The 13,130-nt window shown below is 43.6% G+C and overlaps 1 protein-coding gene across 2 annotated transcripts in view; it reads right to left on the reverse strand.

Annotated features, from left to right (window-relative positions):
• Positions 1–13,130, reverse strand: part of SNX7 (sorting nexin 7) — a 72,818-nt gene that overhangs the window by 22,662 nt on the left and 37,026 nt on the right. For both annotated transcript variants that reach the window (XM_061633705.1, XM_061633706.1), the window contains one exon: positions 9,572–9,658. In XM_061633705.1, coding sequence (XP_061489689.1) covers positions 9,572–9,658 — 87 coding nt within the window. The remainder of the gene's footprint in view (positions 1–9,571; positions 9,659–13,130) is intronic.

The raw sequence follows: 13,130 nt of genomic DNA on the forward strand, positions 1-13,130 counted from the left end.
TTGTTAGGGCATGGAAGTTCTACTAGGAAATAAAGGTGACAACGCATGTTGGTATCAGCTTTCCATGACAACACCCTTGGAAGCTATAGTGGCAATAGGGGCTGACAAACATTACATTTTTGCAGCACTGACTTCATAGTCGTTGCCATAGTAACCACCTTTGGGCACCTATTGCAGACAGGCTGCAGTTACTTCCTTGTAGATTCTTGTTTACTGCCATGTAAGTTGACCGGCTACAATAAAGGACAGGGATCATGTACCCTTAACAGTTTTGTGGAAGAGAATTTCTTTTTGGCAGGTGAAGCTTGTCCTGTCATAGAGCTGGTGAGATGAAACAAACTGCACCTGCCAAAATGCCATCTCCTACACAGCTATTCTAAGGATGGAAGCCCAGTTCCTGTTGCACCTGATTGCTTTCTTACAGTGGCAGGTTTATATCTACCTCTTAAGTAAAACCCAGAAGTGACCTTTTACAATGGCAAAGAAAGAAACATGGGCAAGATTAGAACAGATCTGCTCAATTTAGGACCCATCAAGCTCAATGTCAGTCTACCAGAATAGCCTCCCTGTTAGGCAATCCTAGGGAGGAAGCAGAAACAAAAGATTTATTGAGCTCCTAGCAGACTACCATGCATGGCTGGTGATCAAAACTTTATTTTACTATCTTCTGATGCTGCCCTTCCTCCAAGGAGTCCAGAACAGGAAAGCTCATAACTCGATGTTTGAGCACATGTTTTGCATGCAAAAAGCCCTAGTTTCAATCCCCACCCCCCCTCTTGGAAAAGACTATGTGAACCCTTGGAAAGCTGCTGGCAAGCAGCAAAGATAAGAGGTGGGCAACCAGTGAACCCTCCAGATGTTGCTGGATTATAAAGTCCCATAATCCCTGGTTGTTGCCAATGCTGGCTACAGCTGATGGAAGTTGGCATCCAACCACATCTGGGGGGCCACAGGTCCCCCACCCCTGGCATCTCAGTATCAGATGGCATGGTGGGGTAGCTGCACTCACCTGACCACCCAACAGTTGAGTCACTGGTGCTTACCAGGAAGGAGAGGGGTGATGCTGTAGGAAGGTTGGTGTTGTGCAAATGCACCGGCATGAGCACCATATTGGCTCCACTGGTGCATCTGCACTGCCTTGACCTCCCTGCTACCTCACTCCTGTTCCTCCTCATGAGGAAGTAGCAGTGACTCATCAGTCAGGATCAGGGCTGCTGTCCCAACACTCTGTCCACTGTTGATGAGTATGAGGCTTCTTCCTTGGTTCCTACTTAAGAGTGACCTATTCCATTGTATCGTCACATAATCCTGTGAGTCAGGCTGGGCGCAGAAATTGTGTCCAACCCAGGATTTCCTACTGGCCTTCTTGGCTGAGTAGGTATTTGAAGCTGGACCCCCTTGGTCCAAGTCTAACACTCTATCCACTCTTACCACACTGGCAGGCCTATTTTAAAAGGCATTGATGCCAATGAAGGGTCCTAGCTAAGGAGAGAGCAAAGGGACACTTGGTGGCCAGCCAAACTATGAGCTTGAAAGGGATTGTTATTTGTCATATAGCATTATCTCATCAGAGCCATGTTCAGTCGTAGATGTAATGACTGCAAAAATATTCTGTCTGTCTCTCCTCCCATTTCTCAGGTGTCACAGCCAAACTCTCTGCAGAAACGAATTGATGTCCGATTTAAAGACCAAGTGCTCTAGCCTTTTGTCAGTGCTAATGACCTGTTTGTGATTCCATCTCTCTGGCACAACTACTCTTCGCATTACATTCAAGCTCATGCCACTCACTGTCAATGTAATTTCTGGATATCAGTTTGCAAAGGCAAGCTCAAGTGGGCACTTGTGTCAAGCTCATTAAGGCAGATGAAAGGGCTGCCCTATGAGCAGGAACAGGGGGACGTGCTGCATAGAACCATACCCAGTTCTGCACAGCAACTAAGTAAGGTGTGTCCTGAGCACCAAACCAGTTCTCAGAAGAAGAAGCCTTCCCTTGTCCTACCAGTGTAGCATAGCGATTGAGATATGCATTGGGAAGTCCCTGCTTTGAAGTTCACTTTATTATGAGGCCATTCCAAGCCTCAGATCCCCGACTGCAATTCAGAGACAAGCATACTCACCCACTTGACAAGATGTGGGGTAAGGATTACAAAAACACGTTGAATACGCAGAAGCAGGGATAGGCAACCGGTGGCCCTCCAGATGATGTAGGATTCACACTTCCATCCGCCCTATCCATCATGGCCAATGGTCAGGGGTGATGGGAGTTGCAGCCCAGCAGGCCACAGGCTTCCCATCCCAGCTCTAAAGTGCTATATCAGGTATGGGAAACTGGAGGCCTTCCATATGTTGTTGGACTAGAACTCCTATCATCCCTGACTACTGGCTATGCTGGCTGGGGCTGATGGGAGTTGAGTCCAACATCTGGAGGGCCAGACACTTCCCATATCTGCACTATGTAAAAGCCAAGACAGAGTGCTGTTTTGCTCATTTCATTTATTCATACGTTTATTTCAAAATGTATAAGCCGCCCAACTTTCAAAGAATTCCTGAGCGGCATATAAAAATGGAATATAAACCTGAATACAAATTGTAACACACGATTAAAACGTTGACACCAACAAGTATTAAAAACTGCAGAGATAAAATGGGACTAATTCAGGAAGATTTGGGAGAAAAGAAAGGTGTTCAAGAAACACTGAACATATAACAATGTGGGGGCTTGCTTCGCTTCTAGAAGATGAACATTGCAAAGAATGGGTGCCACAACACTAAAAGCATGCTCGAGTCACAGCACCATCCACAAATCTTCACCCACAGAGCTAAGTGACCGAGGTGGGCTATGGAGGGGGCGGAGAGATGTGGCTTCTCAGGTACCCTGCTCCAGAGCCATATAGGACTTTGTACACCAGGGACTTCCCAGGAGGATTGCTCCGCCTGTGACTGCCTCTGAGATGAGCTCCCGTCTCAGAGGAAGCTTTTTCAGTTTTAAAACCAGTCAGAAGAATTTTTTGACTGGTAAAAACTTTCTCCCAGGCAAGGGAGAAACGAAGAGATCACCCACAGAAGCTTCGTTGTGTTTGTTGGGGACTGGAATTCATCAGGATCGCCTATGAACGAAGGTGTAGCCAGCAGCGTCTGACGGAGTCAGGGAATTCAAGCAAGCAAGCTCAAACTGACTAAGCGAGACTTTTTTTTTCTTTAAAGAAAAACGGATTTGAACAGGCAAGCATTCTTCTGTCTACTCCTATCTTTTTTATCATTGTTACAGTAAAAGAGATTTGTTATAGAATCAGCAACAAAGAATCCCTGGGTGAGTTATACCTTTCTCTTTTATACACGGAATTAAGGAAGAAGAAAATCGAAATAGCTTATCTTTGTTTTTATTGCAAAAAGCTGGCATGGAATTGAGCATTATAAGGATATAAACGGATGAGGGGCATCTAATCTGAGGAGGAAAATCTGATTAATATGAATATTTGAGTACTATTTGTCTGGGACTATTTTTTCTGGTCTACTTTATTTTGACGAATCTGCTTATTCTTTATGCCACTAATTATTTTGATGCTGTGAACTAAATTTGTTTTGCACTCTTGGTAACATAAGAGATAAGGCAGTCTGTCTAGAAGATGATGTCAACAGGCTTGGAATATTAACTCCTTTGTTGCTGGAAAAAGAAATAAATTGCTCTTTGCTTGGGAATAGTGGCTATATTGGAAATTGAAGGGGTGTTGTTGTTTTTTCTCGGTCTTAAGAATGACAATCAAGAAAGTGGCCGAGACCCTGGATGTACAGGAAGGGGTTCCCTCTCTAAACATGTTTCAGAAAATAATGGATGAGATTAAGATAACGAAACAAGAATTGAGACAGGGCAGACAAGAGATGAAAATTGAATTTGGCAAAATGAAACAGGATTTGAAAGAAATAAAGGATTCTATGAAAAAACAAGATATAACTGGACAAGCAACAGAAGATGAAAGAAAAATTAAAGGGAAGGTGCAAGTCCTGGAGATTGGAATAGATATATCAAATGTGGAATTGGAAAAAGATTTGGATTTTATAGCTGTGATGGATCCTAGTGACAAAGATTATTGCTTGGAATTCAGCACTATCTCTGAAGGAATTGGTGAAGATATCAGAGATAAATTTATCAATGTTTCAAAAAAATTTCTGGACTGGAATGATCTGATGGAACCTGAGATAGAGAAAGTTTATAGAATTAATTCCAGATATGTGACAATGGAAAAATTCTCAAGAGATGTGCTAGTGCACCCCGTAAAAAAGAAGAGCAGAGATATGACTTTACAACAATATTTCAGTAACACAGTCAGAATTGATGGCAAGAAAATATTTGTGATGAAGGAAATTCCTATCAGACTCTTACTATATGACTATGACAGCAGAAGTATGTGTGCAAGGATGGACGATGGAAGATGGAACTAACACTGATAATGGAAGAATAACTGTTGAAACTACTGGATTTACTAGACTTGAATAGATGGATTAATTGACATGTTTATTTGGAGAAAAATTGATAGATATACTTCTCAAGGACTGGAAACCTCTCTTTGACTTTTTGTGGAAAGAATAAAATGATATGATGTTAATGAGATTTAATGATTAACCAAGATAACCACTGGAGGAAAGTGATTTTGTAATATACTAAGGGACAGGTTTGTTATATACTATAGACCTATAGCTGATTTATGACAAATCGGAAGTCAATATTTTTTTATTTTTTATTGTATTAGTTATTAATTTGTTCTTTTTCTTTTTCTTTTGTTTTGTTTTTGAAATTTTGAATAAAAAAATTATATTAAAAAATAGGACTTTGTACACCAGTAGTAAAACTTTGGGTCTAGTCTGGAAGCAAATTGGCAGCCTACTTGTGGACTTTCCAGAATAGGCAACTGCATGAACGGAGGCTAGACTAGATGGGCCTTTGGTTGTTTCTTATTATCATCATACCTGGTGTGACTGAGGTTTGCTGCTGCTGTTTTTTTTAACTGACAGAAGCTCTGCTGTTATTGACAACTGCATAACAGGCAGGTGCTAACAGGTGAAGCTTTTACTCAGAGGAGAATGACTGAAAGGAAAAAGCTTGTAAACCATTTGCTGTCTTGTCCACCAGTCACTCTCCACAATGTGAGTTCCATTGCAAAGTATTGTGGCCAGTGCTTTTTTGGTTAAAAAAAAAGAAAAGAATAGAGGTGTCGGTACTTATACTTTGACAAAAGTGTTGTGGGTGCCAACACAAAACGGCTGCTATGGGCTGCCAAAAAAACACACAGAGGAGCTGGCACTCTATACCAGTGCATGTCACACACAAAAAGCTCTTATTATGGTTAGGGTGATTTGGCACATTCATCTGCAGGGTTTGGTTTCTGAGAGCTGTTTTCATTCTGCTCCTGTCCCACCATCCTCTGAGAAATTTTGCAAGTTGCATAAAAACTCTCTTGTATTCTCCCTTCTTCCTCAGATGCCTGGCATGAGCAGCAACCTCTGATTTATGACATAATTTTGCTTTAGACAAATGCTAGTGGCAGCTTAGGGCTATATAGAACACCATCCGAGAAATGTTAGTTGTTTTTATCTAAGCTCATTTTGCTTCCCTCAACATTTTTCAGATGTTTTGTCCGAACAGGAACCTCCAGATTCACTTTGAAGGCTTACCTTGAGAGAACTCTGGTGCCAACTCTATTAGAAATGGCGTGTCTGTTTGAGATACAAATTTGAGAGACAAGACCACTATTGTGACATCTCTTTTGAACGCAGACAAGTGAACTGTAGCTTTTCAATCATTTCCCCTGTAATAGAGGCAGTGTGGTATAGTGGCTATAGTGCTGGACTTGGACTGGAGGCCCAGGTTCAAATCCCATTCAGCCATGAAACTGATTTGACAACCTTGGGCCAGTCATCATCTCTCAGCCTAACCTACTACACAGGGTTGTTGTGAAGATAAAAAGGGAGGAGAGAGAGAGCCTTGAGCTCGTTGGAGGAAAGACAGGATAAAATGTAAACTAACAATAGTAAGTTGACACCAGCAGAAAAAATGGAAAGGCAACATTTATGTGCGGTTCTGCATTTCCAGTGTTGCCAAATAATCCACACCAGCCCAATTCTAACAGGGGGGGCTCAGTCTAGATCCTAGTGGTAGCACAGTATAGCTCCATGCATCCAAGAAAGTTCAGTGCTGACATGTATTAGGGTCCCATGCCTTAGTCCAGGCAAAGGTGGGAAATCTGTGGCCCTCCAGATGTTAGTGGACCCCAACATCATCTGGAGGGCCACAGTTTCCCTCTATATGCATAAGTCAATCAAATATAGCTTTTAATTGAGGTGGGTGTGCTAAATTTTAAAACAACGGAAACAACGTTTAAATTAGTATTGCTGTGACCAAAGGGAACATTAGGCTGTTTTTGAAGGCATTTTGGTTCAGTTGTGTTACTGAAATAGGAAAGTATTATTTAAAAATACTTCCTTTACTTGTAACAATCACTGGGTTTTTAAAGATTGTAAGTTCTCATGCTTCCTTTAATATGCCCCTAAGACACCCACATCAATATTTTGATGCTATGAAAATTAACTTAAATGTAATCGATAAGAGAGTGTGTTTATCCCTACAGTCCAATTGGTTACTCATAGATATAGCAGATCTGTGACACAAGAAAAGGAAAACGCGAAGTTGTAAACAAATGTTTTCTGTAACCTGAAATGTAATGAGTGCTTGCGTTATTGGTTTTTCATTTGTAAACTGACATTTAAAAAAAAGTGAGGGGGGAATTTTACTTTGAAATAGTAAAGTGAATAACATGAAAATGTGACTAAGGATGCAATCCTACCCAAATTGGTTCAGCAGCTGATTCCCAGTTATAGGACTGTTCAGTAACAGTGCAATCCTATACATGTCTACTTAGAAGTAAGCCCCACTGGGTTCAGTAGGACTTATTCCCAGGTGAGTGTGTACAGGAAGGCAGCCTAAGTTCAGTTTTGTGCAAGATAACCTTCATTTTACAGCATCTCTTACTTACCATGGAGTCACGCACAGATAAAAACCTGAAATTAAGGCCACAATCTTTGCATCATATGAACACAACATTCCAAGTGAGTTACACAGCCAGGCTCAAGGAAACGGCAGGGCCCCAATTTACATAACTGTTAAAAGATCCTTTTCAACCTTACTTTGGATTTGCATTTAATCATACTTCTTAAAAATACAACTGATGCACCAATTTCAGTTTGGATTTGGGGGGAGGGGTTCTATTAAGAGAAAATGGTAACGTGGCAGTTAGTATACTAAAGAGTTTGTGTGGGTGTCCTCTTGTCAGGATTCAAGCCCGAAGCAGATCCTCAGCTTGGGGTTTGACAAATATCAGGTGTGGATTCAGATGGTTCACTACCACCAAGGTCTGGTCAAATGACAAATCTTCAGAAGAACCAGCTACACCAGCAACCAAAGCTCTAGAACATCGGTAAGCCAGAAAAGGTCATGTGACCTCTGTTAAATCTTCCGGGTCAAGTAACAAGCTTCCAGGTCAAGTAACAAGCTGTGTGTCCTCACACAGACCTATCTCACCAAACCCAGCCTTGTGTAGCTTCCAGGACATTACCTCCTTGGCTTAAGTCTTAAAACTGCATGTAGTCAGGAGGGAGAATCAACATTTTCCTGATATGTGAGCAAAGAGCCACAACACAATAGTAGAGCATCTGCTTTGCACCAAGAAGGTCCCAGGTTCAATCCCCAGCATCTCCAGGTAGAAATGAGAATGACCCTGTCTGAAACCCTGGAGAGCTGCTGCCAGTCAGCGTAGATAATACTGCCCTGGATAGATCAATGGTCTCTCCATATAAGGCAGCATCCTATGTTCCTTCTGTTAACTCTTTCTGTGTTCCCATGATTATTACAATAATAGCAAGACTCCTGTGTGCAAATAAAGGTAATGCACAGTAAGTGGAGTTAATGACTTATTTCCTGGCTGTGATGCCAAAGTAGTGACATAAAGACTATGATCCAATCCCACTGTGCTTTCAGCGCCTATGTGCAAAGGATGCTAATAGCATTCAGTAAAATCTTGTTTCCTCCTCCCCATCTGGAGCACAGGCAAACTCAACGTTCTACAGAGGATGGGCAGGATGGTGATGTGGGAGTTGATCCGTGTGTCCACCCCCCAGAGACAGGGTGGGAAACAGGGCTCTGTAGTCCCATTGGAATCCTCTGCACATTGGCTCAGTGCCTACAACAGGACTGGACCATATCCACAATGTTTTAACATTCAAGTGCTGAATCAATTAGTGATGAGGCATAATTTATATTGACAACACTTTGGTGTCACCTATTATAAATGACACCAAAGTGTTGAGGAATATAAATTACGTTTCGGCACTAGCTGATTCACCACTTGAACTCCTTTGTCGCAGGGCAAACTACACATTACAATGCAGCCCCAATGCAAAGTGGGGGCAATCAATGCTAGATGAAGGAGGAAAAGAGGTTTTTAACCATCCCACTACTTTCCCCCTGAAACTTTCTCCCCCCAGCTGCTTTTATTGCTGCCAACATTCCCAACATATGACTACCTTGCAAACATCTGGGGGGGATGACAGCTAAGAGGAAGTGTCAGGAAAAAGCCACACAAAATGCATATTTTAAGGTTAAATGTGTTTATAAATAATGTGAATTTTCATGCAGTGCAATCTGCAGGTTGATGTAGAAATGGACAAAATGGACTTATGAACACCTGCAAAACTGACACAGGTTGGAAACAGACTGTCCCGTCCATCCTACCATGTGGCACATCAGATTAGAGACTGCATGTTTCCAGAAATCCTCATGTCAAAAACTCCCCATCCTGTTGAAAGCTGGAATGGGTTCTAGCTCAGCCTTCTCCCCTACCTGCTAATTTTCTCAGGGAGTTTTGTAGGCAGAGGGACATTTTAGTAGGTGGTCATCAGCCTTTTATTTTGAAGAGTTACAGTCTCAGGGGGGCTGTGCCACACACCTTTTGTTTAGAGTGGGTACATCAGTCATCTCTGCATTCTCTCTCCAAGCAATCTTTTGGAGATGTGGGACAGCTTCCAAGGATGCGTTTCTGCATGCCTCTAGGAAATTTGACTTAAAGATCACATAATCATTCAAGAAGTTCATAGAGATCATGCTGGAATTCAAGGGAAATGGCAGTCTGCTAGGCATGTGCAAGATCAGCACAATCAATTGTTATCTGGAAGAGTACAGGGACAGGGGCTGTAGCTCAGCAGCAGAAGACATGCTTTGCAATCAGAAAGTGCAGATTCAGTCTCCGGTATATCCAATTAAAAGGGTCATTGTAGGAAATATCTCTATCAGAGACCCCGGAGGGTCTCTGCCAGTCAGAGTAGACAGGCTAGATGGCCCAACAGTCTTGACTTGGCATAAGGCAGCTTCCTGTGTTCCAGGAAGCCCGTGCAGATGCTCAAGTGGTTTTCCATCATGCTTGACGAGCAGCCTCATGTAACACTGGTCATGTGATGTGATGACTTCTCATTTTTAATAGTGAGAAATTCACCATTTTTATTTTGCAATGGTTGGCATACTTACCAGATCATTTTCTGCCTTTTTATTATATACAGTGTCCACTTTGGAATCCAGCTCTGCTTGGATGTGGTCTCTTCTTTTCAAAACTCCCTGAATTGTGAAACAGAAGACAGAAAGAGAGATGTAGAACAGGTTGAGATTTGTGCAAATATGTAATTTTTAAAACTGTTTTCATTAGAAAGTTTGGGAGAAAGTGGTGCATATTTAATTTAATTGAATGAATTTACTGCCAAAAGAGGTGGCAATGGCTGTTAACATTTATGGTTTTCAAAATCACAGGACAAATCCATGGACGATATGCTATACAGAAGCACACTCTGGCCCCATTCATTGTCCAGGTGACCAAAAGCCACTGGGAGGTTGCCTCCCAGGAAGAACATCAAGGCCTGCCTGGCCCCAGCCATTGGCCAGACAAGAAGCAGCTGCAGGGAGCTTATTTTCTTCCTCTCTGCTAGAAAAACATCCATCCCTGACCATCAGCTGCCCAGGGCCTGCAGAGCTGAAGGGAAGCATTCTCTGGCCTCTGCCATCAGAGACGAGACCGAGGGCCATTGGGAGTCTGCATCCCTTGCCTCCCATGAAGAACATCACGGGAAGTGGGAGACAAACCTGGTACCATCCGTTGGCTTGAAAAGGAACAGTGCAGGGAGTTTGCTTCCCACGTCCCTTCCAGAAAAAACAGTCTGCTCCAAGGTACGGTCCCCATTTCCTTTTCTTTATCAATCACATTTATTAGATTGTAAGCACGTAGGTTGGGACTGCCTTATTTTTAGATCGCTGTACAGTGCTTACTTTTTTAAAGGCACTTTTGAAGTGATAGCTAAAAACTAACTGAGGGCGGAACCCGAGCCCCCACCCCCTGTCGGTGGGGCTGTATAGAGTAGCAGACCCGTCACTGCTTCCAAAGCCCAGCTGTGGAGTGGGGGAAGGTCAGAGGGAACTGGATGATTAGTCCCAATGCTGTAGGTTGATGGCCCTGCCTCCTGCCCATCCTGGCCAGTGGGCAAAAGGAGAAGGTCAGCGCTGACAGATATGCCGCTCCACGTCTGGCAGTCAGTGGGAGGCTGGCTCAGCCGGCAGGGCTGAGTGGTGGGGTGCCTCTGCTCAATCCCCCCCCAGTCTGGTGTAAGAGGGTTTTGGATTGCTCTGTAAGTCTACCAGTAGCTATTAGCCGCAACAGCTTAATGGAACTTCCAGGTTTATTTACAACAGGGATGGGGAATCTGTGGCCCTCGAGATGTTGCTGGACTACAACTCCCACCATTCCTGGTCATTGGCCAGGCTGGCTGAGGCTGATGGGAGGTGGAGTCCAACAGCATCCAGAGAGCCACAGGTTCCTCAATCCTGATTTACCATATGCCTCTGAATACTAGCTGCTGCATGGGAGGCAAAGAAAGGGGAAGGCTACAGCCTTCAAACTTTGATTGTGGATTTTCCTGGCACCAGGTGAAAACAAAATGCTAGCCTTGATGGACTTTTGGTCTGATTGAACTGCAGTGTCTGATCAGTTTGGGCAGGTTCATACAACTGATTTCCACTCCATTCACAATATCCACTTTTTGGGGGGCGGTGTTCAACTAAGTCGTCCCATCAGTGAAAGAATTATTCCTAGAGTAACAGGACTCACTTCTCCCGCTGCGTGCACCACACACCCTCTCCAAATCTGCTTTGGAAGGTTGGGGACATTCCTGAACAAATGTAGGGGATGCATGGGGAGGAGGGGCGTAAGCGGAAATCCCTGCACTGACAGAGCCCTGACTTAGTGCTGTGTTGGATACAACCACATCTGTCATTTTTTCCCTTGCTTGATAAGACTAAAATCTACAATGCTGTGCTGGTACAAAGCGCTATCTCCCATACCTCACTATGGAGATACACAGCCAGATGTGTAAGGAATAGAATGGAAAAGGATACCAGAGATGCAGTGAAGGAAGAACTACCCCCTGCATGCATCAAATGTAGCTTAATAATATGGCTGCAAAGGAGTTGAGGGATCTAACAAATGCAATTAATCCCTTTAGCCTCACATCTCCACTTGCCCCAACCAGCAACACAAGCCAGCTCTTTCCAATTAAAATTCTAAAGGGCAATATAGAAGTCACTTTGGGACTGGCTCTCCATGAGGCGATTCCCTTGTGGATACAGATGGCACAGATCACCTCTGTCTTCCAAAGTGAGACCCAACACTTCCATTACAGTAGTGGTGTCGCTGCAGTTCTCTCATGCCTTCATCCCATGCCACCTGGGTGTTGCAGAAGCCACATGGGAGAAGGCCAAATCAAACCTCTGATGCTGGCATGGCTCTTCCCATGTGACCTTGGCTCTTCCCACTGGGCCTCTACATTCCTACATTACCAGAACAGCATGGGATGAAGCTGCTGGGGGGGGGGAGAGGGAGAATGTAAACCCTATATTGTCCGTAATGTAAATATTAGGCCTAAATGATTTCCACACATGGTAAGCACAAATTGTCCCCACTTGAGAGAGGCTTCGCAAGCATTCATATTAAAGTGCTGAGGTCAAACCACCTGGATGGCATGCACCATGTCTAAAGGTAAGGTGTGAACAGTCTCCAACTGATCCTTATAATGTGTGGAATTGACTCCAGTTTGCTCAGGTAGAACAAGAATCAATTGCAAATACTGAAAGGAAAGTTTTCTGTTTGGAATAAACCTACAGCTCTATGCAGACATCCTCAAAGGGAAACAGGAGTGAGGAATGAGGATTTCACCATCTTTTACCTCCTCATGATCTTGCATCAGAGTCACATCAAACAGGGGGCCACACTCTTGGAGTTCAACACATGTGATCAGTTACCCAAGATTTTGAGGGGCAATAGATTATGAAAACTGAGCCTAGGCACACTGGGTTCTACATGAATAGGCACCTCCAACATGCAAATGTCAGGTGGGGCAGGGAAGCAGTAAGCCAACCCTCTGCCACATATACATTTGAGAATGTCCACATAGGACTTAAGAGTTGAGACTCTGTGCCAGCAGATAAACAGCCTTTAAAAAAAATATTAACATCATCATGTTTAGTAAACATGATGGATGAGATCCAGGCTATGAGTGAATGGAACTCTGCTCCCAATATGTTCCAGCTTCAAGGAGGGTATGTGTGTGTGTAACTTTTGCCAATTCCTCTTTCCCCCTGCCACTCCCTATGCCCCCCAAAGGGTATTAGTCCCTTCTACAAATGGAAGGAGCCCATCTGCTTGCAGAAGGTCAAGTCTAGATCCAGCCCGATATTTGCAAGAAGAAAAGTAGATCTGTAACATACTTTGATATCACAAACCTATGGACAGTAGTTTAACTAACTTGTCCCGTCAGTGCAAGGGTTACTGCTAGCACAAAAGGACTCCCCCACCTCCTCAAATCTGCTCTGGAGGGTTGGGAGAACCCCAAGAACAGATTTAGGGGGTGCACAGGGGGGCAGAGAGGAGGGAAAAGTTCCACTTACGCAAGCAGAAATCCTTGTGCTGATGGAACTGCTTACTTAGTACTATGCTGAATACAACCCTATGTGTACTTTCTTTTCCTCCCCCCCCCAATGTATAGTT

The sequence above is a fragment of the Rhineura floridana genome, chromosome 6 (assembly GCF_030035675.1).
Source record: "Rhineura floridana isolate rRhiFlo1 chromosome 6, rRhiFlo1.hap2, whole genome shotgun sequence".
NCBI classification, from domain to species: domain Eukaryota; kingdom Metazoa; phylum Chordata; class Lepidosauria; order Squamata; family Rhineuridae; genus Rhineura; species Rhineura floridana.